Source organism: Sciurus vulgaris, assembly GCF_902686455.1.
Source record: "Sciurus vulgaris genome assembly, chromosome: 15".
Lineage (NCBI taxonomy): Eukaryota > Metazoa > Chordata > Mammalia > Rodentia > Sciuridae > Sciurus > Sciurus vulgaris.
Window position 1 is genome coordinate 77,567,519 of NC_136476.1, and position 26,495 is coordinate 77,594,013.

At 56.7% G+C, this 26,495-nt stretch overlaps 1 protein-coding gene and 1 long non-coding RNA gene across 11 annotated transcripts in view; both read left to right on the top strand.

Moving 5' to 3' along the window:
• DAB2IP (DAB2 interacting protein) overlaps window positions 1-26,495 on the top strand; it is a gene marked incomplete at its 5' end in the record, with an annotated part of 238,162 nt that overhangs the window by 79,304 nt on the left and 132,363 nt on the right. For 8 of the 10 annotated variants that reach the window (XM_079113734.1, XM_079113732.1, XM_079113739.1 and 5 more), the window contains 2 exons: window positions 6,056-6,159; window positions 23,325-23,470. In XM_079113734.1, coding sequence (XP_078969860.1) covers window positions 6,056-6,159; window positions 23,325-23,470 — 250 coding nt within the window. Of the gene's footprint in view, window positions 1-6,055; window positions 6,297-23,324; window positions 23,471-26,495 lie in introns of those variants that run through there. The other 2 variants (XM_079113729.1, XM_079113730.1) reach the window with 2 other exon arrangements.
• Window positions 14,316-22,243, top strand: LOC306645776. The gene is made up of 2 exons (XR_013759721.1): window positions 14,316-14,766; window positions 14,877-22,243. It is a non-coding gene; the product is annotated as an uncharacterized lncRNA (long non-coding RNA).

The window sequence follows — 26,495 nt, forward strand, 5'->3', positions numbered from 1 at the left end:
CACAGGCTGTGGGAATTAGGGCGTGGATTTCTTTGGGGGCCATTATTCTGCCTTATACCATTTGTTTGGAGTTCACCTGTTAAAGAATGTTTGGTGGTTTCCAGTTTTTGGCTATTACAAATAAAGCTGCTACGAACATTTGCGTTAAAAAAATATATCTAGGTGGATCACATTCTGCCTCCTTTTGCAATTGATTTTATTCATTTCTGAGTTTAATTCATGTTGGCCTGTGTAGATCTGGGTCCTTTCTCATGCCATCTTCCTCCATGTGAATGGTGCCCCTGAGAGTTTACCCTTTTCCTTGTTGTGTAATATTCCGCCAAGTGACTCTTCCAGGGTGCATCATGTGAATGTTTAGGCTGCTTCCACTTTTTCACCCCTGTGAACAGTGTGGCAGTGAACATCCATGTGCAGAGGAAAGAGAATTTTTCTGGTCTGGACCTGTAGGAGGGAAATTTCAGGTCCGAGAGTGCATGTTTATTTGGTTTCGACTAGCTATTGTCCAGTTGTTCTCTGAAGCCTTTTTACTCCACCAGCAGAGATGAAAGCATGCCAAGACATCTCCACCAACATTGGGAATCACCGTTCTTTCTCATTTCTGGACTGGTTTCATCTAAATTTCTTTTAATTGATTTCTTTTGAAATTTTTGACTGGTCCAGGACCCAAAGGTGGGAAATGGCATTTTCATTTTCCTGATCGCTGTTAATGGGCACATGCCCCCACCTGGCACCTGCTCTTTGCACCCCCGCAGACCCCTTCTCCCCCAACACCAGCATCTCAGCCTGCTGCCTCCACCTGCTCTCAGGCATTGAGGTATGGACAGCGCAATCCGACAACTGAAATTTGGTGTCTTGTCTGAAATTACAGGATGTTCCTCGGGCCTCCGTGTTTCCATGGGAACAAGTAACAGTCATCCTTCATGATTAGGTGGTATCCATGGCAACCAAGCCAGCAGCATTTGAATGAAACTGATTTTATTTTATTTATTTTTTGCAAACACATGAAGGTTAAAATGTATTCTCTGGCTGGGGCTTCTAAGAATAGGAAGCCAGCCTGATCTTGCTGGTAAAATGGAGACTTTTTTGACCTTCTAGTGGAAAGGGGATCCAGGATCAGCTGATCTCAGGATGCAGTTTTGTAAAGTGGGTGCCTGGGAGGTCATGTGGAGGTCACATAGTGAGACTGAGCTGAGCAAAGACTCCTGGACCATGCTCCAAGGTCTGAGGGAGCCTGGTAAGAGGTTGCTGGGTCTCCTTCCCCGTGACCCATTCATATAAATGTCACCTTCGTGCTGTGTAATCTTAGCAGATTCACTTAACCTTTCTGGGATTCTGCTTGCATTCTTCTGTGCTGCTCAGACCTCCTGGTATCTGCTTCCCCAGACTGGAAATCAGCTTTGCTGCTAAGTCAAAGGCCAAAGGCTGCGTGCTTGGGTCTAGGACTCTGAGGTTAAATCCCCAGAGGCAGAGGCAGAGTTAAGACTCAGGCCCCTGCCTTCTTCTTTTTTCTTTTCTTTCTTTTTTTTTTTTTTTCTATTTTGGGGTTGGTGGCGGGAGGGGAAATGGTCACTGCTCTTCCTCTGACTCACTGATGATCAGTGAGGAACTCAGAGACAGAAGGGTTGGCCTGGGGTCACACAGTAGAGTCAGGGCTAAATCCAGTCCCCCCTCACCCCAGGACTCCATGCTCCAGGTCCCCTTTTCCTTCCCTGAAGCCCTAAGGTCTGGGGGATCATTTAAGGGACTCTCGGCAGATAGCCTCACTTCTTCCCTAGAGGACGTATCGAGGAAGTCACTTTTGCCTCCTGGAGCCCCATCTGGAGATGGAGCCTACTTTGGCAGTCAGTTGCATTCTGAATGGGGACTCAGAGCAGGATGATCTGAGGAAGGCCTACTAGGGAGGCTGTTTCCCGGGTTGTGGCAGGTGTGGGGAACCCCAAGGGGAAGCGCCCAATGGGGGCTGCTCCACCAAGGTCCTCCAGAGGTGCAGAGGAGGAGAGGCTGTCTTGATAGGGGCCGGGACCTTCCATGGAGGGAGGCAGCCAGCCCTGGTGATCTTCTCCTCCTCCTGCCAGGGCTCTCCATGGCCAAGCCTCATGGAAGCTGAGGGTCCAGAAGCTCAGTCTATTCAGGTCAGCAGCTGGAACAGGAGGCAGGCAGAGAAGGGAGCAGATTGGCCCTAGGGCCAAACCAAAGTGACCTGGGAAGTATCAAGGTCCCCCTTCAGGTTCCTCTGCAGTGCCCTGGGTGTGCGTGGGGAGGCCAGGAATCCAGGGAGGACTGCTGACTGCTTTGCCCAGGACAGAGTGGGCTTCTATCCCGCCCGCTGTGCAGCCTCCTCGAGGGGTGGGGTTGGAACCCAGGGCCTTGCACGCTCGGGGCAAGCACCCCACCACTGAGCTACACCCCAGCCCCAAAGATTCTTCCTTTCTTTCTCAATGATCCTCCTGCCTTAGCCTCCTGGGTGCTAGGATACAGGCTACCTAAAAGCTATTCTGGGAGTACCCAAGAGGGTCTTTGCTCCAGGACATAATGAACAAGTTCCTTTCCCTCTGACCTCAGCTTCCTCATCTGTAAAATGGGAGGCTGAGCCAAGCATCCTCGGAGGAGCTCCTGGCTCAACCCAGAGGGAAGGGGCAGGATCCTGGGCAGGTTCTGGGCATTCTCAGTCTTGGTCCCAGGGGACAGTCAGCTTCGCCGGGAACCTGTGCACTACCGAGTGACCCCTTGTGCCTCTTGCCTAAAGCCATGAGGCCCACCTGCCATGAAAAGGAGGTGAAATCGTAGCCAGATGTGGTGCTCGTGTGCTCATGCGTGCATGTGTGTGTGTGTGCGCACGTGCATGTGCGTGCATCTTGGGAGAGGGAAGATCTGAGAGGCTCCCATGGTGCTCTGGGGACCCAGCCCCTATTGTCCTGGTGATCCTAAGGGCCCTCTAGGTGAGGCCTGACTGCCAGCGGACTTCCATGACTCCCGTGGGCACCCCATGTTTATTGATGGGTGATGAGCAGGTGACCAGACCCTGACTGAGCACTGCCGGGTGCGTGGCCTAGGAGGGGGCAGGAGCCCAGACTCCCATCCTCCTGCCACGAGGAGCTCATGGTGGCTTGGAGACAGAAAGAGAAGTAGCTCGTCTGCCAGGCTCCGATGTGGGGAGGGGCTGAGTCATTCTGCCTGTGGTGGCAGGGACATTGCCCCAGAGCTTGAAGGATGACCGTGTTCCACAGGAGCTGCTCAGGCCACTCGGCAGGTGGGGGAGCTGCATGGCGAAGGTGTGGAGGTGAGACGCCCTGCCTGGGTGCTAGGTGAGGCGTGCGTTCTCTCTGAGGACACTTGGGTCTGGCTGTACCTGGCCTGTCCAGCTCCCTTCAGCCCTTGCCCTTGCCCTAGAGAAGTGGCTGGACCCCAGGGTCTGCCTCCAGATAAGGTTTTCACCCTTATCTGTGTGCGCCTACTGTGTCAGTAAGTCCCTTGGTTGGGCGTTGGGACTTGGGGGGCTCAGCACTGCAGGAGTCAGGGACTCCGTGTCCAGACACATCTGGGCCTCATTCCTGTGACTGCCCCCTAGTGTGTAACCTTGCACTAGGACTGCCCCCTGAGTTAGTAAAATAGGGGCATCATGATTGCTTGCTACTGCTGTGCCTTGCACATAGGTAGGACCCAGAGGGGGAGGTGACCTGCTGTTACGGAGCATAAGAGGACATCTCCCAGAAGAGGTGACATGCACTGTCACAGAGCACAAGTGGACACTCTCCAGGTGGTGATGACATGAGCTGTCATCGATTACAAGGGGACACCCCCCCAGGTGGCAGTGATGCGTGCTGTCACAGAGCACAAGCGGGTGCCGAGGTTGGTTGGGGGAAGAGAGACAAAGGCAGACAGGGGAGCGTGGGTAGAGATTTCCCAGGGAAACCTCCAGAAAGAGTGGGTGTCTCGAGTGTGCCTAGTGGAGGCAGTGGAGGAGGGGCACAGTGGTGCCAAGCTGGAAATATATCAGGGGAAGCAGCCAGGGCTTGGGCGACGGCTGCCACCAGGCTGCACCTGCACCACTGGGGAAGGAGGTTTCTGTAGGAAGGGTCCAGCCTGGGTAGATTGCTTTGCCTCCTTGGCCATTGGCGGGGCTCGGGAGTGGAGCCTGTTCTAGTTGAAGTCCTTTCAGCTTCTGGGACCCCTGTTGGATTGGTTCCCTGGAGGGAATGGAGCAGGAAGTGCAGCAGGTGCCCTCTGCCCCTGGAAGCCAGCCCTGTGTGCACCCTGTGCTTTGCCCTGTGGCGGCACCATCATCTGTGGTGTTCCTGGGGTGGGTGGGTGTGTGCACAGAGCACCTGTACGAACAGGAACACGTGCACCTCCGCCTTGCCAGTGTTTCTCCCTCTGCACCCCTGCGTGTGCCCAGGTACCAGGGAAACCTCCGCCCATCCTTTTTAAACTTCCTTGTGAGTCAACAGGTCTTTCCCAAGTACCCCCACACGCTCCACGCGGGGTGCCAGGGATGTGGAGATGCAGCCGGCTTAGGTGTGGGCGTTGGGAGTCCCGCGTGTGTGTGCATGCGTGCACGTGCAAACGCTGGCTAGACCAGAGGCTCAGGCCCAGCTGTTGCGGAAGGAGCCAGAGTGGGTGAGAGCGGTGGGTGGAGGGGTCACCAAGGGTCTCCAGGAGAGCCGGACAGGGCAGGCCAGTGGAGGGAGCCAGAAAGGAGTCCTCTATGGGGGCCATCCCAGAGCAGGAGATGGAGCAGCCCAGCATGGTGTGGGGGCTGCACTGACTCAGGAGGTCTTAAATAGCTGTGCCCAGGCCGTGGCTAAAGTTTGTCATGAGCTGTCACCATGTAAAAGTCTGAATAGTTTGTATGTTTAAAATCCCAGATTTCTGGCCTTGCCGGAAGCTGTGGGAAGCGGTGGCCACAGTGTCCCACTTGTGATGGCAATAGCTGGCTGGGTTGCTTTCCCCTAGTTCCTCACCTGCCCGGCCTCCACAGGCCTCCCAGGCTTAAAGCCTCGGCAAAAGAAGGTCTGGATGGGAAGTCAGAGATCCCAGATTCTCATTGACTGAAGGGGTCTTGGGGGCCTCCACCCACGCTTCTGCCCAGGAGAAGCCTGGTTTCCGTTTTCTTGTGTACTTCCATGGACAGGGAACTTGGTACTTCACAAGATATGTGGGCTCAAAGTGCGGATTTTGGGGGAAACTCTTAAAAATCGTGTTAAACATTTTAACCTGTTTTTTTTGGGGGGGGGGGTGCTGGGGAATAAACCCAGGAGTACTCTACCACTAAGCCACATCCCCAGCCCTTTTTATTTTTATTTTGAGACAGGGGCTCACTAAGTTGTGGAGGCTGGCCTTGAACTTGCAATCCTCTTGCCTCAGCCTCCAGAGTAGCTGGGATTACAGGCCACTGCGTCCTGCTCATTTTAACCATTTTAAGTGTATATGATTCAGTTACATGAAGAACATCTACAGTGCTGGATGACCATTGCCGCCGTCCATTTTTACCCTGGGAACTTTTGATCTATTTTCTGTCCCAATGCATTTACCTATTTTAAATATTCCCCGTAGGTGGAATCCATACAACATTTGTCCTTTTGTGCGTCTGGGCAGTTAATTTCTTTTTTTGTGTCTGGTTTTTGTCACTTGGCATGGTGTTCCTTCAAGGTTCGTCCACATAGTGCTTCTGTTCTGAAACTGATTCATTTTTGAGGCAGGTGACATTCCCTTGCGTGTGTCTAACATTGTGTTTATCCAATCTTCTGTTGGCGGACCCCTGAGTCGTGTCTGCAATTTGGCTGTCAGGAGCAGAGCTGCTATGAACGTTTGCATACACGTGTTTTTCCAAGTCCCCACTTTCCGTTCTTTGGGGTACGTGCCTAGGAGTGGAATTGCTGGCTTCCATGGTATATAATTCTCTTTTTAATTCTGCCAAACTTTCCTGCAGAGCCTGAACCACTTTATAGGGACCAGTTTGTCTGTCGTCCTGGCCTGGGTGGGAGTGACAGGAAGGCCACAGCGTATGTGTGTTAGTTCTTGAATGTGCTCACCCTCTCTCCCCCTCTCTTGACAGAGTCACCCCAAGAAAGGCCGGGCTCCCGGCGCAGCCTGCCCGGCAGCCTCTCAGAGAAGAGCCCCAGCATGGAGCCCTCAGCTGCCTCGCCGTTCCGGGTCACGGTAACTATCTCTGCGTCACCACCACCGCCACTGCCACCACCATCACCACCTGACCCCGGGCTGCTGCTCTGCGGCCCTGCGGTCCCCCTTCCTGGAGCCTCATGGACCGGGAGAGTGTCCAGCCTCCCTCGCTCTAGGTATCCGATCCCTTGGCTGCTCCCCTCTCCGTGGCTCAGCCCTGCCCCCAGAGGCCACATGGGACCTGTCCTGCAAGGGAGGGGTCAGGTGCAGGACAGGCGGCCCTGAAGGCCCCCGGACATAGAGCATCCTGGCCCAGGAAGAGAGGAGGTTAGGCTGGGTTCCCGCACTCCACGCACACACACACCACTCCCCCACCCTGACGGAGCACAGTGTCGTTTCTGTTTTAATGCCTCTCCTGGAGTAGTCCATGACAGGTCATAATTCAATTCTGTCTTGGTGGGAAATAAAATCATTCTGCGTTCTCCAATTGATGATGCCTTACAATTGACAGAACACGGCCTGTATGTTGTTGCTATTGAATTTAGGCAATTTGCACATAGACTTTTTTTTCCCCTACAAACTTTAATGACTTTGTGGAGACAGAACCCAGTGACCCCTAACATCCCAGTAGCCCCTTTGTGTTGCTACACAGGCCGACAGACAGCTGGGTCCCTTCCCTCCCTGGTTCAGCAAGCGCGCTGTGTGACCCGCGGTCCGATGCTGTGGCAGGCACCTGGCCTTCCCCTAGGGAGCTCAGGTCTGCACCAGAGCTTCGTTTGCCTGTGTGATCATCCCCTCATTCACTGGCAAGTTTGATGGCATGCCTGCTCCACACCAGGCCTGGTCCAGTGGTGGGCTGAGCCAAGGCCCCCAGGATGAGGAGCCAGCCCTGTGGCCAGAAGAGGACAGAGGTGCAGGGGAGAGAGTGCCAGGCTTAGCCGTACCCCTGACTCTGGGGACTACAGGGGAGCTGGGAGTAGCTGTCTGTTCCTGGAGGAGAGAGAGGTACTCCCAGGAGCTGACTTTTGAGCTGGGTCCAGAAGGATGGTGGAAATTGACTGTCGATAGGGGCAGCGAGGGGTGGCTGGTAGGGGAGCTGCGACTGCAGAGGTGTGCATGCATGACAGGGACATGCCGACAGATGCTGAGATGCTGGCTGGGACTGGTTTGAGAGGGCTGAGGGGCTGGGTGCAAGGTGAGGATGGAGAGCAGGCTGTGACAGGGTCAAGTGGAGCCTTCCCCAGGGCCACTGATCCTCCTGCCTGTCTGTGTGCAGAAAAATGCTTTGCAGATAGGTCCCAGGGCCCCAGGCTTGCAGTTCATTGGGCCTGAGCATCTGCATTTTAACAAGGTCCCCCAACAGGTGGTGCAGAGTTCCGGGCCTCTGGCGGGGAGGAGCCTGGGCTGAGAGCACTCAGGTCACGCCTCTGGGTGTGGCCAGTGGGAGCTCATCTAGGGTGACACCCTTTCCCATCCATTGGAGCAGGGGCCAAATCCCGCCCTTTCTGGTCTCCCAGGCCACAGTGGGCAGGGTGAGCCTTCAGGGACCTCAGGGCACTATGAATAATGACACAGTAGTCCACTGCACTGATGGTCCACCTGCTGCCTGCTGGGCTCCGTCCTGCACCTGATCTCTGATCTCCAGGTGACCCTGCAGCTGATGCTTTGATTACACATCTTCCAGGTGAGCACTGAGGCTCAGGTAGGTGAAGGCAGGTACCCAGGTACCCAAGCTCCTACTGCTAATAGAGGTGGAGCTGCGATTGGGACCCAGGTGTCTCTGGCCTGGGGCGCCACCCGCACCTCCTGGGGCTGGGGAGGAGGTGCCCCGTCAGCTTCCTTTGTCAGCCACGTTCTTTGCTGCTCTGATAAGCATGCCATCACACCTCTGAGTTGCTGGAATTTGCAGCTCTGAAATTGCCAGCTAGGCTTGGCGGTTTTCCTGTCGGGGTGTCTCCGCTCTGTTTCCTGGGTGGAAACTACCTGTGGATCAGAGTCAGAGACAGCCTGCCAGCCTCCAGCCACCCAGGACTGCACTCATAGCCCAGCTGCCTAGTGAGGGTCTGCAGAGTGAGGAGCACCTTTATGGTGGTCGTTTTGCCTACTCCTCACGGCAACCCTGTGGGTAGGCATTGTAATCGTCACCATTTCATGGATGAGGAAACCGAGGTCCCAAGGGGTAAAGTCATTTTCCTGGTATCACACAGCTCCTGAGTGATAGGCAGGCAGGGATGCCAGGACGGTGGGACATTTAAGATTTGTATCCTTCTCTGGGGACCTTGGTCCTTTTTCTGTGTTCTGCAGTTAAGGAAAGAGGCATGAACTGAGACTTCATCCTGGGCCAGGTCCTTAGAGCTGGGAGACTGGAGAGCCTCGAACATGGGGAGCTGGGTTCAAATCTCGGCTCTTTGATGAACTGGGTGAGCTCCCAGGCACTGGCCTCTCTGAGCCTGGTATCCTCAGCAGTGACATGTGGAGTTGACGGTCCTGCCCTGAAGGACCGTGGTGGAAACTCACTGTGAGTGTGCCACCAGACCTGACCCTGTGGTAGGTGCCGGACAGATGCAGTCCGACATTCTCATCCAAATCACGTTTCCGTTTTAGACCAGTAAAGATGTGGGGAGGGTGGGGGCAGAGGGCAGAGGGTGCAGTTTTGGGGGACTGTCAGGTGGGCCTGGTCTACGTCCTGGGGACACACCTGCACACAGAGACTGTGGCAGGGCCAGAAGCACAGCCCAGCCGGAGCGGGCTCCCGAGCTCTGTCCTCACGCACTCAGCAGACTGCTGCTCTGTGTAGACCCCGGGGGAGCCCCGGGGAACACGGTCTTGCCTGGGGGAGGCAGGGAGACACCACAGCCTGTGCCTGAATCACTGCTGCTGTCGCTGCCATTTCAAACCCAAGAATGAGGATGTCACCCTGCCCTGCCAGGGTGCCCCCTTGGGAGAATCTGTGTGTCAGCGGCTAAGGTCTCTAAGTTTCCTTCTATTCCCTGCCCCACGAGGACCAAGGCCAGGAAGGTCACCACCAGCTGGAAGCCTGGCTTGTTCCACGCCTGTGCATCAGTGCAGACCAAGCCCCTCTGCAGGGCATTGGTGATCTGGTGCTCATACCCCCTCTCTGCCCCTTAGAGACCATGTGGCCAGGGAGAACGCTTTTGTGAACTAAAGGGGATGAACTTTGTAAGCAGCATGTGATTTAGGCATACAATAGGTGCTTAAATGTTCTGGTGCATTGGGTAAGAGAAAGGGCTTCAGGGTCAGCTGGCCTGACTGAGGCCCCACATAGCCTCAGACCTGCTTTGTGACTTGGGCCAGATGTGGACCCTCCTGCCCGTATGACTTCCTTTTACCTACAGGTGGGGTTGGGGGATGGGGCTGTGGTCCCCAGGGCCACAGAGGGCAGGAGACTGGCATGTGCCCCAAGAGCTGCAGGGGACCTTGGGTTGGTGGGAGGGTCTGGGAGAGGTGACCAAGAGGCCTCCTGCCTTCAGCTTTTAGCTGCGAAGATTCCTCCCAGATCTGTCTTCTCTGGATGAGAAGCTTCTCCTGGGCCCTGGGAGGAGGGCAGGGGTCAGGCAGCAAGTGAGGCCCCGGATCTGCAGAGGCTGCCCTTCTGGGGCTCCAGCATCCCTGAGCAGCATGCTCCCAGGGATCACAGTTTGCTGGTGGCGGGGGGGTGGGGGGTAGGTGACCGTTCTGGTCTCCTCAAGAGGCCCTCAGCCTGCCCCCTTCCCACCCCAGCTGGGCTGTGGGCTGAGTCCTTCCCCCTTCCTTCCTCTGCCCCGCCCCCTCCCGTCGACCTTGAGGCTCTGGCAGTTCTGGTCTGGGTGGGGAGGTGGCAGAGGCTCTGGGAAACTTGACAGCCCATTGATCCCTTCTCGGGAAGTTGAAAGTGGAGAGTCGTGTTTGAAGGTTTAGCTGAAATTAGGTCTCAGGGCTATTTTTTGCGAGATGGAGAAGGAAAAGTGTCAGAGAGGGGAAGGCCCAGGGGGCTGTCAAAAGCTGCGGATAAACCGAGACCAGGCTGACTGCAGAGACCAGGCTGACTGCAGGTGCTTCTGCAAGCAGGTCTTAGGTTCTTTTCAAGAACTCACTTTTACAAGGTGCTTGGTTCTGATGCATGACAGGTGTGCCTGGGGTGCTGCGGGAACCCAGAACAAGGGATCCCTGCTTGGGGAGGACAGGAAAGAATTCCTAGAGGAGGAATCTTTGTGGCTGGACTTTGAGGGATGTGTAGGAGTTTTCCAGGAACAAAGGGAGATGGATATTTCAGTTAGAGGGATATTTAACCAAACGGAAACAAACCAATGGCCCTATGTGATCAAGGTGTCGCATGGATTGGGGGCATGAGGGAGAGGCCTGTGGAGCAACGTGAGGGGCTCCGTTGGGTGGGGGAACTAAATAAAGCCTTTGCATGGTCTCCTCCAGGATGCAGGAGGCACAGGGGGCGAGGCTCCTGGTGAAGACAGGTCCGCCATGGTTAAGCCACACAAAGGCAGCAGTCGGCAGGCCCTCAGGTGGCCCCCAGCACCACATGGGAAGGCTGTCAGAAACGACCTGACCCAACCCCTTCCCGCTCAGAGGGGAGGGTCCTTTCCCAAGGTCGCAGGGCCTGAGGTTGAGCCAGGGCTTACCAGGCCCCATCCTCGCTGGACATCCGCCACCTGCTTCCGAGTGGGCCCTCCCCCCAGCTCCCATCACCTCTGGGGGAGGGGGCTTCCTGGAACAGCCCTCTGTGGGTCCCACTGCCCTCGAGGCCCCGATGGCTCCTCCTGCTCATCTGCACAGCCCCGTCTCCTGGCCCCTGGGCCCACAGCTTGGGTGGGGGGCTGCCTGTTAGAGGAGGGGTGGCTCGGGGGGCAGGGGAGCAGCTCTCTCCCCCATTCATGCCCCTTCTCCACAAAGGCAGCTCCAGGTTGCCCTCCGGGTGGACAGCAGATAAGCTGGTCATGGCACACAGGGGAACTGAGGGCCAGGGAGGGAAGGCTTGCCCAGGACCCCTGCTGGGGCTCTGTGCACAGTCCAGGCTGCTTCCGGCCCATTCCAAATGTATGGTCCCTTGGGACACGTGGATACTGCCTCTGGCCCTCAAACAGTGGACTGTGCAGACTAGGCTGACCAGGGCAGTTGTGCTGTGTGTCCCAGTGGCCATGAGACTCATGTCCCTTGCTCTGCTCTGCCATGGGAGCTGGACTCGGCTGACCCAGTGTCTGGCATGTGGTCAGCGGTGAGGGTTGGTGGGAGAGCGGCTCCTTCCGCCTCAGCCCTCCCCCCAGCCTTTCCTGGGACCCGCTTGCTGGCAGGCTGTCCAGACCTAAAAGGAAAGCCACGGACATTGGTCTGGACCTGTGACCTGTGGGAGGAAGCCCCATGCTGCAGGAGGGGCCACCCAGACCAGAAGCCGTCCAGGGTGGCCAGGGTGGGAATGCGGGCTGGGGATACTGGAGCTTCCCAATTAAGAGCCAGGCCAGAGTCCGAGCCTGGTACAGAGGTGGCTCTGTGGCAATTGATGGGGTTGGGGAGGGTCCACCCCTCTGATTATCAGGGAGGTGGTTTGGTTAGCTCTGCTCTACAAGCTCGGAGAAGGGACTGGTCCAAGGTCATACAGCTGGCCAGTGGCACTGGTGGGGGTCAGGCTGGTCCCTGGGTCCTGCCTGGCTGTGATCTCACGCACTTTCCTCCTGCCCTCTCCACCTTCCTTCCTTCTTTCTTTCTTTCAATAATTTTGTAATCAGTGCCAGCAGTGTGTCAGGGCCCGTGCTGGGCACTGAGGATACAGATGGGATTAGGATGTGGTTGCTTCCTGTGTGAATGTAGAGGTGGACTGGGCTTTCTCATTTCCAGGCAGGTGAGAGGAAAAGGATATTCCAGGCAGCCATGATGGCCCCTATGAAGGTCAGGAGAGAAGAAACAGCAGGCGTAACTGAGAGCAATTTGGGGGCCGAGATGTGAAGAAATGGAGAGAATGCAGGTGACAGGAGACCCTAGACAGAGAAGGGTAGACAGAATATGAGACTGTATTAGCAGGAGTATGGAGTCGTCAAACAGGGAGGTGAGATAGACCAGAGTAAGTCAGAGCAGACCTGGGGTGCAGAATGTGCTTCCAAGCAGTATACTTGACCACCAGGACTGGGGTAGCAGGTCCAAGATAGGGGTGAAGGGACAAACTGCTTTTCTCAAGCAGGTTGTTGGGAGCCCTTCCCACCCCAGCACCTGTGCTTAGAATGTCCTTGTGGGGAGTCTTTGAGGGCAGAAGTGTGGGAAGGCCCGTGTCCAGGTTCCCTGGAGTCTCTCTCCTCATCCTGGGAAGTGCCAGCTTGGCCCAGGGAGTATGGAAAGGGGAGGGACAGGGCAACCTCTGCACCCTCCTGGCCCTGCCCTGGGGTCTCCCAGAGGCACCGCCTCGGCCTTCCTTGACCGCTCCATTTCCCAGCCCTCTACTTCAGGGTCAGATCATCTGGTTCCATCAAGGTGCCCCCAGAAGGCTGATCAGCTGCGTTCCCCACTAATGGGGAACGCCAGGTTCAGTGTGGGGAGGGAGGCCGTTGGGGGGCTGCCTTCCTCTCTTCACTTGTGTACTGGGCCCCGGCTCCTCCCAGCAGGATTTGAATCTGCTGATGAGTCACCATCCCCCGTGACTCAGGCCAGTTGCCCCAACTCTGGGCCTCTCTTTCCCCCTCTGGAAACGGGCACAGGAGCCAGGAGAGCTCAATACCTGGCACAGGGGCCGCTCAGCCAGTGTTCACCCCTTCCCCTTTCTTGCACGGGGGACACACCCCTGCCCTGTGCTGCACCCAGAGCTCCAGGTAACCCCCCATCCTCACTGGCTGCCCCACAGCGACATGGCCCCCAGCAGAGCTTCTGGGCTCAGCTGTGGCTCCAGGAGGTGGAGGAGGTGGGGAGTGAGGGGCTCACTGATCAGAGACCGGAGACAGTGCTCAGAGGGCCAGTCTCCATGGACAGAACTGGCGGTGACTGTGCAGGGTGTTTTCCTGCCAGCTGGGGGCAGCAGAGGGCAGCGAGTGGACACCTGGGTGGCTACTGCCTGGGAGAGTTGAAGGTGGCCGGCACAGGGAGCTGGAGAGCCACAGAGCCGCCTGCTAGGTGGTGGGATCAGCTTCAGTCAGGGAGCCCCCCATCTGTTGGCCACTGCCAGGCCTGGCAGGGTGGCTGAGCCGGCCGAGCCTGGGTTGACCAGAGAGCTGGAGTGTTGAAAGGAGACCCTGGTCAGGGACATTGGAGGGGACAAGAGCTGAGATGAAGACAGCCTCCTGTTAGGAAGGGCACAGGGGGAGGTGGCCAGAGAGCTGCACTACGGTCACCAGTGGACAGTCACTGTCACCCTTTGACAGTGGACAGGAAGCTTGTTCCAGCCTCACTGCTGCTGTGGGAGGGAGCCAGGTGGGCATTCTGGGAGAGGTGGGGTGGTGGTCAGAGCCTGGGACTGCTGGCCCGTCTGGAATCCATCTCTACTTCTCTTTGCTGTCTTCACAGTGGGGATCATGAAGCCTGTTTTGCACAGGGCCGGGGTCGGGCACTGGGCTGGGCACCCCTAGGTATTGTCTCACTTCATCCTTAGACCCAAGGCAGCTCACAGGCATCCCAAAGGTGGCAGAATGGAGGGAGGTGGAGAGGGAAGAATCAGCTCCAGGGCTGGATGTGAAAGTCCTCAGGGAGACAGGCATGCTGCCCCCAGCCCAATCCTTGCTAACCAGTATTGTCATCCCGTCCTCCTTATAGATGAGGACACTGAAACCCAGAGAGGGGAGGTGTGTGTTCCCAGGTCATACAGCCAATAGCAGACAGAGCTGGCATTTGAACCCTGGCCTCCCTTCTCCCTCTCTTACCGTGTCCTGTCCTGCATCCCACAGGCCTGGCCCCACGGGTCAGAAGGCATCTGGCAGGCAGACACCCTGGGGTGGAGAGAACTGCTCCCCTCCTTTCCCCTCCCTGTGGCTCTGCAGTACCCCCCATTCCCCTCCCCGCTGCCTGAACCAGGAGCATGAGTTTTGGTGGGCAGGGCACAGATGCCTCCCGTCCCTTCTCAGGCTAGGAAGATAAAGCAATCAGGCGGCATTTGGGTGGGACTGCAGACATAATTATATCTGAGCTCTCGGGTGGGAATTGTTTCCAAAGCCAGGAGGCCCTCTGTGGAGGTGGCAGTGGTGACAGCTGCTTTGACACAAGTCTCCACGTTGGGATGAGTAACTTTTCCTGTGGAATTGCTTAAGGAACCTCTAGACTGAGCCGTGTTTGTCACTGTTCTGCCCAGTGCCTTAGAGGCCCCTGGTAGGGTGGGGAACCCAGCTGCACAGTCCGTCCCAGGCTCTGTGCTGGTCCTTCTGCCGCAGTTTCCTCTTTGGCATCCTGGGCTCCCTTCCTCCCCTGTGATACCCTCACCTGGACAGGAGCCTCCCCCCCCCCCCCCCCCCCCCCAGTCTCCAGAACACCTGCCCGCACATCCTCTCTCTCAAGGACTCTGTCACTTAGATCCACAACCATGTGTCCCTCTCCCATCAGCCCAGCCCATGGTGACCTTCTGGAGGGCAGAGGCTGTTTCTGATTAATCTGAGCCCTTGGCACTGGGGTGAGGCCTCACCCCGGTGAGCCCTGGAGGGGCTGGAGGAAGTTAATGGGTTAAGTGGAGTGAGTCGGCAGAGCAGGGAAGAGAGGTCGGGAGTCACCACTCCACCTCGGAGCCCCAGCAAGACCCCCCCGCCTGGACATCGCCCTCGACACGGCCCCGAGTTCCTCAGAGCCTTTGGAGGCCTGGGCTCCCCGGGAGCTGGCCTGAAGATGGTAGGGCCCCTGGGAGGAGAGTGGCCTGTGAAGTCCTCCCCTGACGGTGCGTTTGGTGTCCCTAGCGAAGAGGGCTTTTAGCAGCTCTGCTCACTCAGGGTATGGGATCCTAACAACAGGGCCTGGGACCTTGCAGAGAGAGAAAGCAAGGAGAGCCCCTGCTTCAGGGGGCTTCCCTGCCACCAACTGCCCTCCAGACCAGGGCTGGCCCAGGACTTGCAGAGCTGATGAGGTGTCTGTGGCCCTCCAAACCTCTGGGATGGGCTTGTTGCACGGAGGCAAGTGCCGGTCGGTGGGGGGTTTATGGAACAGTGAGTCACACCCTGGCTGCTCTGGGTTGTCATATCGCTGGCTGAGAGCTCAGGAGTGCGCGTCTGGTCTGTGTACACTGAAGCCCTGGCATCACACCAGGAGGGTTTGCTGATGTCCTCCTCTCCCCCTGCCACCCTCTGCCCCTCTGCGTGACTGGGTCCCGCTCTCCTCCCTCCCGACTCCCAGGTTCCTCCAGGGCTCCCTTGCCTTGGTGTCCCCTGCCATGGGTAAAGAGGTTATAGGTCCAGCTTGAGAGATGGCGTGTAATTTGGAGGCCCTATGATAACTCCGGGGGGCCTCCCCGGCAGCCAGACCCAGTGCTGCCCTCCCAGATGCCTGGGCCTGAGCTGTGAGTCAGCTGGGGTTCCCTCACGTGGCTGTCCTGCTCCTGCTACTCTCAGCAAGTGCCCCTGCTGTCTTACCATCACTGTTTTAAAAATACCCTCAAAAGCCACCTCCTCCTCAAGCCCCCCCAGATTGCTCCTTCGTGGAACCCTTTAAGAGGCCTCTCTGAGCACATTCTCTTTTTCCTTTTGTCAGAAACGTGCCTCAGTTCATTCAGGAGATATTTAGGTAATACCTGCCAGGCGGCCGTGGCCCTTCTCTGGGGCTCCGCAGCCCAGTGTGGGTGGGAGACGTCAATCGAATTCGTGGATAACCACAAAGCCATGATCCCGCCACAGACCTGGCCTAGTCCAAGGGCATGAGGGAGACCAAGCCAGTGGGGAGGGACCTGAGGGCAAGCTGGGTTCATGGTGCAAGGGGCCCTCTGGCTCATGGCAGGGCTGGTGTCTGGAGGTCACAGGGAAAATGAAGTCTGTGACAACAAAGTGACCGTGACAGCAGGCACAGTGGATCATGTGCCAGGAAGTGACCGAGGTCTCTTATACGTGTCATCTCATCACATCACTGCAGATCGCTGGGACTGCTTCTTGTCTCCATTTTACAGAAGAGGAAAGAGCCGTGGACCCTGCCACTGGCCTCAGGCCCCGAGCCACAGAGCAGTGGAGCCCTCTGCTCTCCCGCCTCTTTCACGAGGCAGTTGGTGGCTTTTGCATTTTACCGGGGGATTCCTAGAGATTGAGGTGCCCTGGACCTCACAGGTGTGCCCAGGGTGTGACTTCAGATGTGTTGATGGACAAGAGGAGACGTGTTTGGGGCAGGGGTTTCCAGCTCCTCCAGGCCACAGGACCCTGAGGACTCTGGGCTCCTAGCACTTTGAGCCTCTGGGCCACCTTCCCTTCCTGCTGTGGTGTCCGCGTCATTCATGGTGTGTGCTGGCGGCTGAGAATCAGCACGTATGTGTGGGTTTGCTTCAGTGTACTTGTTAACGTGTGTTTGCATGTGTGCTGACCCACGTGCACGTGTCTCTGTGTCTGTGGGCATGGCAGTGCTGGGGAGACTCATGTGCTTGCATGTACCTTGCTCCGCAGGCAAGTGCACACGTTGTGTTTGTGTGCTTGCCTGTCCTTGAACTTGCATGTCTCTGGCCCTGTGTATTCCTCCACGCGAAGGTGTTTAGGTATGGTTTTCTGGGCAGAATTTCAGGACAAGAGTGGCCCTTGAGTGTCCCAGCTCCTTCTTGGGCCCTCATGGCCCATTAACTGGTTCTCTTTGTTTGACCCCAGTAGCCTGGCTGCCTTTCTGGGTGAGGTGTGTGTGTTTAATGAGCGCCGGCCTGGGATTGGGCAGGGTTCTGAGGGCGTGGGGTGGCCTGTGAGCGGGTGGCCCTCGGAAAGGCACCAACTTAATCCAGCCTTAAATGCCTCTCCTCCTTCACCTGTCACAGTGTCTGATATTCTGTCCTCAGTGAGTCATCCCCCAGTCGGGATCCTCTGATGGCACATACCTCTCAGGGGAGGAGGCCAGGGGAGTGTGAGAGCCTGCTAAGAGCAGGGGCCCAGGTCCTGGGAAGGAGGGCAGTAGCAATGGTCCATCTGAAGGACATGGGCAAAGCCAGAGGATTCCTTGATGTACTGTTAGTGCCAAGCCTGGGAAAGCAAGGCAGCCTGGCTCTAGCAGCTGCTCTAACTTTATAGAGCCTCAAATATCAGTACTGGAAAGATCTTGGTGATCACCCAACTCAGCCCCTTTGCTACAGGTGGAAAGACTGAGGCCTGCAAAGTGGGGAATCTGGGAGATTTCCCCTGCTTTTCTTTTGGTACCAGGTTGAAACCAGGAGAGTTTTACTTCTGAGCTGCATCCCCAGACCCGCTTTTTATAAAATTTATTTGGAGACAGGGATTCCCAGGTGGGCCTCCACTTTATGATCCTCCTTGCCCCGGCCTCCTGAGTAACTGGTACTCTAGGTGTGCATTATCCCACCCAGCTAGCCTTGTGGATTCTCAAAACGTGGGTGGCTGGGGTTTTGAGGAGCAAGGGGACCTGGTTCTGCTCTCCTGCCACTGCCCTGCTTGCTTGCTCTGGGCAAGTCTTGTTCTCTGGGCTTCATGAGAGAACAAGTACATTTGTACCACGTGGTACTGGCCTATCTCTGTGGGCCCTTCTGGCTCTCAGTCTGTGATTCAGGAGGCAGGACCCCCACTGCTCCAGCCCCTTTTTGGTGTCCCTACAGCCTGCTGAGGTTTCAGGTCTACCTGCCAGTCTGTGTACCCAGCCCATCTCCTTTCCGGGAGCTGAGAGGTGGCAGTATGTGGATGGGAGCTTCCTCTGCCTTTCCTGTTGATTTGGATGTGTTCTTGGCATTTGGATAAAGCCCCAGAAAGATATTAAGAGAGATGTCTGTCAAAACAGCCTCCCTCCTGAAGGCTCTCTGTTTGGGTATGGATCTTAGACACGGCCATGGAGGCGCCGGGCCTCTGCTGAAGGAGGGCTGTGGGGTTCTGCCTCCATGCTGAGCATTGTCTTGGGGTCCCAGTGTGGGAAGCTGAGGGGCCCCTGGGAGAAAAAGTTATGTCAGGCCCACTGCCCGTCTGCAGTGCCTCAGGGTCAGTTTGCTGGAAGGGGAGAAGGTGATGAAGGCAGACTCTGGTAGAAGATGCAGGACCAAGGAGGTGCTGGGGTCGGAAGTGGAAGTTGCCTTGTTTGCATATCTGCTGTGTGCCAGGCACATGCTCAGCGCTCCGCGTAGAGGGAGAAACAGTGGTGCAGGATGGGCGACTTGACGCGGGGCTCCCCGGCGTGTGGGTGGTGGTGCTGGAATGCAAGCCCATGGGTTCCAAGCTGCTGCTGCCTGGGCTGAGGGCCAGGTGCACATGAGGACAGGACTGGGCAAGGCTTCCCCGCCCTGAGCCTCCAGGTCCTCACCTGTGGGCCCCTGTACCTCAGCTTCTACCTGGGTCTGAGCACGGAGGTGGGGATGATCTGAGCTGTTGTGTGGTGTGGAGGGATCTCTCCCCTGTCCACCCAGGGACCAGAACTCTCCTGGTTATAGTTGCAGCTCTACCATGTGACAGCTTGGCCTCTTCCACCCAGTGTCTTTGCTTCCCCAAGCCCCCGTTTCCTGTCCTAAAACCCCAAAATATTCTAAACTCTGCAGCCTGCATCCTTGTAAGGGCTCCTCTTATTAGAGGCCCTGGCCTCCAGGGCAGGCCTTCCCTCCTGGGGTGGGAGGTCTGCAGTGAGTTACTATGGACACAGCCACTTGGTAGAATGGGAGCTCGATAACTGGTCATTTATCATTATCATCATCACTTGGAATTGATTGAAATGGTCGAATGAAGAAACCAGGCATCTGCAATCATGAGGAGGCCTGGAGAGGCTCTGAAGAAGGAGCAGGTAGGAGCCAGACATCAGGATGGTGGGTCATGGCGTGGGGAGCTGCTTGGGCACCAGTGGTCCTCAGTCAGGCCTTGTTCTCATGTGAGTCTGCCCTGTGCTTTGGTCAGTGATATGGAGGAATCCCAGGGGACTTGTGAGCCAGCTGGGAGGGGCCGTGTCCATCCTCAGGGGCCACACAGCTGTTCACACCCAGTCATCAGGGAACAGGCTGAGGGCGCAACTTGTACGAAAGCCCTGGGGCCTTAGCTGAACGCAGCTCAGCTGCCTGACAAGCACACAGGCCCCGGACTGTGCTCATGGAGGCAGAGTGCCCCATCTGGGGACAGAGCCACATGGTCCCCGTGGGCTGTGGAGGCTGCTTGCTGCGCTTTGGACATCAGTCCCTGCTTCCTGGGATGAAAGCCCGGGCCTCGCCTGAACACCTTGCCCGCCCCGTGCACCGTGCACCCGGGGAGTCTCTGAGGTTGCTTTAGAAGAATGTGCTTGTTCAAAGAGTTCAGAACTTCCAAACTGGATGTCACTCATTTTGCAAGCATGTTCATTCATGTCTCTGTCCCCACTGCCAGGTGGCCTTCAGGCTTCTGGGAGAGACTGGACAGACTCCTGCCCATGGTGGTCATGTGCCCCTTGGGACACAAAGAGGTGGTTGTCTGGAACCAACATCAGTAATAGTGATAATAAAGCTAGCGACTCTGTACTTGCTTAATCTTTACCGTTTTCCTGGTGATATCTGACCTTATTTAATGCTTCCTACCATCCCCAAAAGTAGGCATCTTCATTAGCCTGTTTTATACATGAGATACTGAGGATCAGAGAGGTCCAGTGACTGGCCCCCATACAGGTTGTCTGGATTAAGGTTTGAACTGGATGCTATGGGAGAATTGGGTTGGTCAGCAAGGCTGGCCACTGTGTTGGGGGGCAGTCTTCTGGAGAGGTGAGGATAAAGTCAGCCCCTGATGGTTGTGGTTAAGGGGATCAGAGTCTGTGGGGGTGGGCTAGGGAGTGATGGTAGAAACCGTGTCTCACCCTCGTGGATGAGCTGGACACAGCATATGTTATAGCAATGAGTTTAACAAGCCTGTGCATTCGTGTGGGAATTTGCTGTGAGAATAACATTTGGCTTTTGCTGAGAGCACACTTACTGTGTGCTACACGCTGAGCCTAGAGCTTCATCAGCCTCCTTAATCCTCACTGTAACCTGCTCCCCGTTTCACAGAGGCAAGGAGACTTGTCTGTGCCCCTGGGTTGCAGCCTTGCGTGCCTGCTTTTCTCAGCCACTGACTGGACCATCAGCAGCCTCCAGCACAGCCCACAAAGTAGACAGCAGGAACCCTGTTTTACTGCAGGAGGGTTGCATGATTTGCCAACTTCCACTAGTTAAAAAGTTGACTTGGTTTTTATTTTATTTTATTTACTTATTTATTTATTTTGCAGTGGTGGGGATAGAACCCAGGGCCTCTTGCATTGTAGGCAAGTACTTTACCACTGAGCCACACCCCAGTCCCTTGACTTGGATCTAGAATAAGACTTTCTGACTTGAAGATCAGTCAGTCTCTCCTCTGGAGTTCAGGCCTGTAGCTGCTGCCTTTGAAGGGACAGGAGAAAAGCCTTGTTTCCCTTCATCCAGAGCTGAGTGAGGACTCCCCTAAGCCCTTGCTGGGCCTGCTATCCTTGTGAAGGAGAGTAAGCAAGCTGTGAGATTGGGCAGAGCGGGGGACCAGAGTCTGGGGTCTTTGATTAACCATGCTGTGTGACCTTGGGAAAATCTCTCCCCATCTCTGGGCTTCAGACACCCTCACTAATGCAGTCTTTTGGAACTGAGTCCCCTTCCATGATGATGAATGTTTGTCATATGCAGGAACTTGAGCTGGGTCTCCTGTGGAAACAAGGTCTTTAGGGTAGATATGGGGTGTGGTGGTGGGGTCAGTGGGAACCCTCCCTGTTCTCCTGAGGAATCTCTCTCCCTATGATCTGAGCTCCTGGGCATAGTGAAAATGTACACACTGCTTAATCCATTGTGTTCTTGACTGTCAGGGTCACTGTGTCTAATGCACACCAGACTCTCAATAAGGTGACTGAGTGAATGTTGTAGAGAGTATTAAGTCCCAAGGTCATTGCTAGTTCTGGTCGGGGGAAATGCCATCTAGAGTAGGTTTTAAAGAGGAGGCTGCTGTCAGAGAAGCATTAAGTGTCTAATAGGAGGAGGAGTGGGACACATCTCACCCACCCTCCCAGAGAGGAGAGGACTTCATTTTTTAAAACTCAGAAATAGGATCAAGCTGTCAATATCGCTGCAGAATGAGCTCCATAAATCGTGAAACATGCCTTGTGGTTCTTGGTGCCACAAGAGTGTAAAAACTGACATTTTCATCAGGGTAGAAAATAAAAATCCAAGGAAAAGGTACAAGGCCTTTGGGGGAGCTTGCTTGACACAACACCTGTGACAGTTCATGCAGGTGATCCAGGTGAGGCTGAGGCAGGGAGAGCCCGGAGTTTACACAGAGGTGCAGCTCCCTGCCTGTGTGCTGTCCTCTGGAGTCTGGTGCGCCTCGTCTGCAGTGCCTTGCTTGTGGGTCACCCCTCGGAAGGAGGATTCCTTCTGCCACCTCTAATACCAAGAGATTTTTGCTGAGCTGCAGCTAATTTGAATACCTTGACAGGTAATGCTGGGCTGCAGAGGTCAGATGCTTCTGGACTTCACTATCCAGAAAGGCCTTTGGGTGAGGTGACATGGAAAATAGACGTTGGAGGATGTTCAGAATGCTGACAGGTGACCCCAGGGATAGGTCTCCTGTGGATGTGAGAGGTTGAGGAGGAATAAGTAAGGAGAGAAAGATAGGAAAAGGGAAAGCTTGAAGAAGGAGGGCAAAAGAGGGCTGTTTTATGGGAAAAACTCTGGCATTAGGCAGCTGCGGAAGCTGGGTGTCATTGAGCAAGTCACTTTACCTCTCTGAACAAGGCTGCTTCATATGCAGTTGATGTTTTTCTGTTGTTGTATGTGTGGCTGATAGGATAAAATTCACACAGCTAAGATTTGACCTTGTTGTGTTTACAATTTTCTGGCCATAGAACTGGACAAATCCAGCTCTACAGCAAATGTTCACCCCACCTCTTGAACCTGGAGAGGGCTGCCAAGTCAACCATTTATGGCATGGTGGATGAAATGTGGTTTTCAGATTGTGTGCAACATTAACTTTAAAATAAGTTACTATTCCATTCACTTGTGCTGTATGACCACTTGGAATTGAGGCAGGGGCAGTGTGTGCCAGAACTCCTCCCAGAAAACTCCTCTTTCCTCCCCCAGTTTTCCTGCCTTGAGCTGCCTGCAGGTTCCAAGCCCAGCAGGACCCAGGCTGTAGCCTCTAGAGTCCCCATATCTACCCATCACCCGTAAAGGGAGCATTGGTGTAACCCATGTCTTCTCTGTAGGTCTCCAGTTAGTCCAGAAGCCCTTGGAATGGTGGAGCTTCAAGCTGAGTTCCAGTGCAGACTGATAATGGAAGAATGGTCCCAATGGGGTGTCTCCAATCTTGAAAAACCCAATAGGGATACCTCACAAACCCTTCAGTCCCTTGTACCCGGCTCTAAGTTGGGCGCTAGGGATCCTGTCCCCAAGGTGGTTGTCCCTGCTGGGGTACAGTAGTTTCAGACTTCACTTGGACAGTCAGCGACTGCCACTAGGGTTAGGGGTCTAGATGGCCAGTGTTACTAGGCGGCAGTCTGCCAGACCCTCAGCGGACCATGCGCCTGCTCTCTGAACCTTGGTTTCCCGCATCTGTGCAACGGCGGGCTGACACCCTGGCCCCACAGGTGGAGAAAGCGCTTTATCAATCCTCGACGGGGCGGGGGGCGTGTACTGCTCCAGGTGGGTAGAGGTGTGACCTGGTTTCCCGGCGACAGGCTGTAAGGCCCCGCGAAGGTGTGAGGCAGCAGTCAGTCCAGGCCCCCAGGGGTCCCCGCCCCTCCGCGGCCCCGCCCCTCGGCCCCGCCCCTCTTCCCCCGGCGCCCGGGGGCTCGGGCGGCCTCGGCCGCGGTCGGCTTGGCTCGGCTCGGCGTCGCCATGGCAACAGCGGCTTAGGGGGCGGGGGCGACGTGGCGGGTTGGGCTGGCGGGCTGGGCTGGCGGGCGGGCGGCGCGGGGTGGGCTGGGCCGCGCTGCGCGGGCCGGGCCGTCGGCGCTCGGTCGGCGGGCGGGCGGCGGCGCTGGCCGCGAGCTGCTGGGGCCGAGCGCGAGCCCGGCCCGCCCTCGGCCGCGCGGCCGCCCAGCGAGGGTGCGGGTCCCGCGCGGGTCCCGGCCCGCCGCCGCCGCGCTAACCCCGCCTCCCCTTCCCCCTCTTGTCGCCCCGCGCGCAGGGCTTCCTCAGCCGCCGCCTCAAGGGCTCCATCAAGCGCACCAAGAGCCAGCCCAAGCTGGACCGCAACCACAGCTTCCGCCACATCCTGCCGGGGTTCCGGAGCGCAGCCGCCGCCGCCGCCGCCTCCGCCGCGGACAATGAGAGGTGAGCCCGCCGCCGCCCGGCCCGGCCTCCCCGCGCCGCCGCCCGGGATGCGCCCCGAGGGCGCGGGGACAAAGCCAGAGCCCCGGCTGGGGCGCGCTACCTGGGGGAGGGGACCCCACGCCGCCCTCGGGAACTTGAGGGGGCCGCCCGGGACCCGGGGCCCGAGGCGAGGACCCTTCCTTTTCCCCCCAGGGTGAGGTGAGGAGGGTGTCCGAGGCCCGGGGCGAGGCCGGCGGGAAGTGCGCTAGCCGAGAAGTCCGGTCTCGCCTGGCCGAGGTGGGCATTGTTTCCCGGGCCGTGCAGTGCCTGGAGCTGGGGACGGAAGTGGCGCCTCCACCCCTAGGACCCGTCCCCTGGCCTCGGGAGCCCCCGGGTGTCCGATACAAAAGACATTTTTCGTCTGGGTTTTGCTGAGACCCGGACGCGCCGTGGTGAGGAAAAGGGTGAACATCTGGAGGGGAGGAGCAGGGGGCTGGGCCGCTTAGGGGGCACATCTGCTCTAAGTAGGGCACGTGCTCCGCTGGGGGCTGGGGCGGGCAGTGCCCAGGCCCTGAGTTCAGGGGCACAGCCGGGAAGAAGGGCCTTTCCAGCCTGGGCAGCTCCTTCCCTTCCTCACCTCTCCACTCCCAGGGGTGTCTCCTGTTCCTGGCAAGCCAGGAGCAGGTGTGGAAATTCCAGAGGGAGGCGGCTTGTGGGGCACAGGAGGAGAGGAAGAAGGTGGTTCAGCCTGCTGGGGAGTCACCGGCGGTGGAGCAGGCTACAGCGCGCAAGGGCAAGCCATCCTGGCCACGCTTGTGGGGGCACTGGGCGGGCACAGCCTCTTGGGGACTGGGTCCTCCTCCCTGACTGGTGCCAGCCACAGGCACCTTTTTACTCTGCTCAGGCAGGGCGATGGATTCCCGTGCCAGTTAGAACGTGTCCCTGCCCAGCCTGTGGAGGTGAAAGAGTGGGGTGCACCAAGGAGCCTTTTCAGCATTCAGCCCCCACAGCTCAGGCCACTGGCAGCTGCCTTCACTGGGCTGTGGCCGTGTGTACGATTGGCGAGTTGGCACTCCCTGTAGGGGAAGCACAGGTAGAATGAAAATGTCTCTCTCCTCCTCCTTGGTTCCAGCCGGCAAAAGAGTACAAGTTATAGCCTAACTCCTGCCCGAGGTTGAGTGTCTCTTTAACTGACCCTAGCGTCTTACCAGAGAGTACCCCTCCGCATCCCAGTAGAATTGCTAGACCTTTAATTTCCATCAGCTCAAAGCTGCTCTTTCCAGTGCATCCCCGCCACTGCTTGCAGCTGGCTTCCTGCCCCGGCTGCCAAGCCCAACCCTAGGCAGGACCCTCAGCCTTTCTCTGATGGCCATCGTGCCCCAGGGGACCAGGCGTGCCCTGGCAGGAAGATGCAGCCAGGCCAGAGCTCAGTGCTGGGTGCAGCCACTGCGTCTTTGAAAATCTCGCCTTCCCATCTTTGTTATTGTCTGGGCGGCAGGCCACCCGGTTTGCTGCTTTCCTCCCTCCGCCTGGCCCCCACCTCCAGCTCTCTTCCCCAGGAACATGCCCTTCTCTGCGCTTTCCTTGGCAGGGGTCAGGACCCTCTGCACCCGCATGCGGGGGCTTGTGTACGTACCGTTTTGTGTGCATGTGGTGGTTGTCGGGGAGCAGAATAGACAGCAGGCGACCGGCCTCTGAGTGTCTGCCCTCCTGGGAGCAGGCGGCATGCATGTCGTGTTTACCTCCCTCCAGCGGGGAGCCAGCTAAGAAACCTAACTGGCAAGCTCTTGGTTGGCAACCCTGTCCGGGAGGTCAGGGCATGGCTAAGATGACCTCGTGCAGGTCCCGCCCAGCCTGGCCTTAGGGTTAGCCTTGCTACATGTTAAGGGGGTGCGGTGTGGGGGTTGGGAGTGAAACTACAAGCCCGTTTCTGGAATTGGTGGTAAATGGTAGTTGTGGGAGCCGAATGTCACTGGCAGTGGTGTGGAATTGTCTTATTAATTTTCTGTAAACAAAATCTGGTTTGGTGGCTTCTCTGGCACAGAAAGGGAGTCTAGATTTCCCATGAACAGGCAAAGAGTCTGGATTTGAAATCCTTCTACCCAGCCTCGGAGCTGAAATCAGCTTTACCAGGACCCAGGGCTCCTGATTTGTTGCTTTGCTTAGGAATAGATTTACCTGCTGCTGCTGTGGTGGTGGGTGGGCAGATATTTCTCTGGGTCAGTCCCTGGAGTTGTCCTATTTGGAGTTGACCCCTCCTCCCCAATTCATGGTCAAACCAGGGTTAGTGGAGAGGTATCTGCTCCTCCTCTCTAGTGGGTAGTTGTGTTAGTGAAGGCTGGGGGAGGGAATGGACTGCCTTTGGCTTGACTTAGCAGCAAGGAGGAGTTAAATCCTGTCTCCATGGGACCTCCACTGGCTACCATGCCTCTCCCTGGGGGCTGGGGTAAGTGCAGAGAGACACCAGCCTCAGTGAGTGAATGGGGACAGGGATGGGAAGAAGGCTGTGGGCTTCTAGGGTGGCACGTGTGAGCCTTGTTCCCCATGGGCCTCCCATGAAGGTGAACAACCCAGTGCCATGTGGGGTGGCCACTTGAGTTCACCTTGGGGTGAATCTGTGGTCTGTGTGGTTGTTGAAGAGGCTTTGTTGCATGCTGCCTACATGCTCCACAAACTGCTGTGGTAGGGAGGTTCTTCTTGTGCACTGAATTCTCTGATCCAGAGGCTGGGAACTAGTTGGTTCTGTGCTTGGATCTTTTGACTCCCTGGGAGAGGAATCTACCTAAGGTGTGAAATGCTGCTCTCTGGTTGTGAGATTGGAGTCAGGCCAGCTGGGGCTTGGTGGGCTCAAGAGCTATAGGACAAGTTTGAGCATTTGTACTTACTCTCCTGAATATGGCTTTGGGGGAGGTTCCCAGCTGGTCTCCTGGGCTCCTCAGACACTCATTTCTCCTTTAGAGGCTTTGGCAATAAGCACCAAGGACAGGTAATCATTTCTCTCATGGATAGCAGAAATGAATGCTGCTCAGAGCACTTTCCAGGTGAA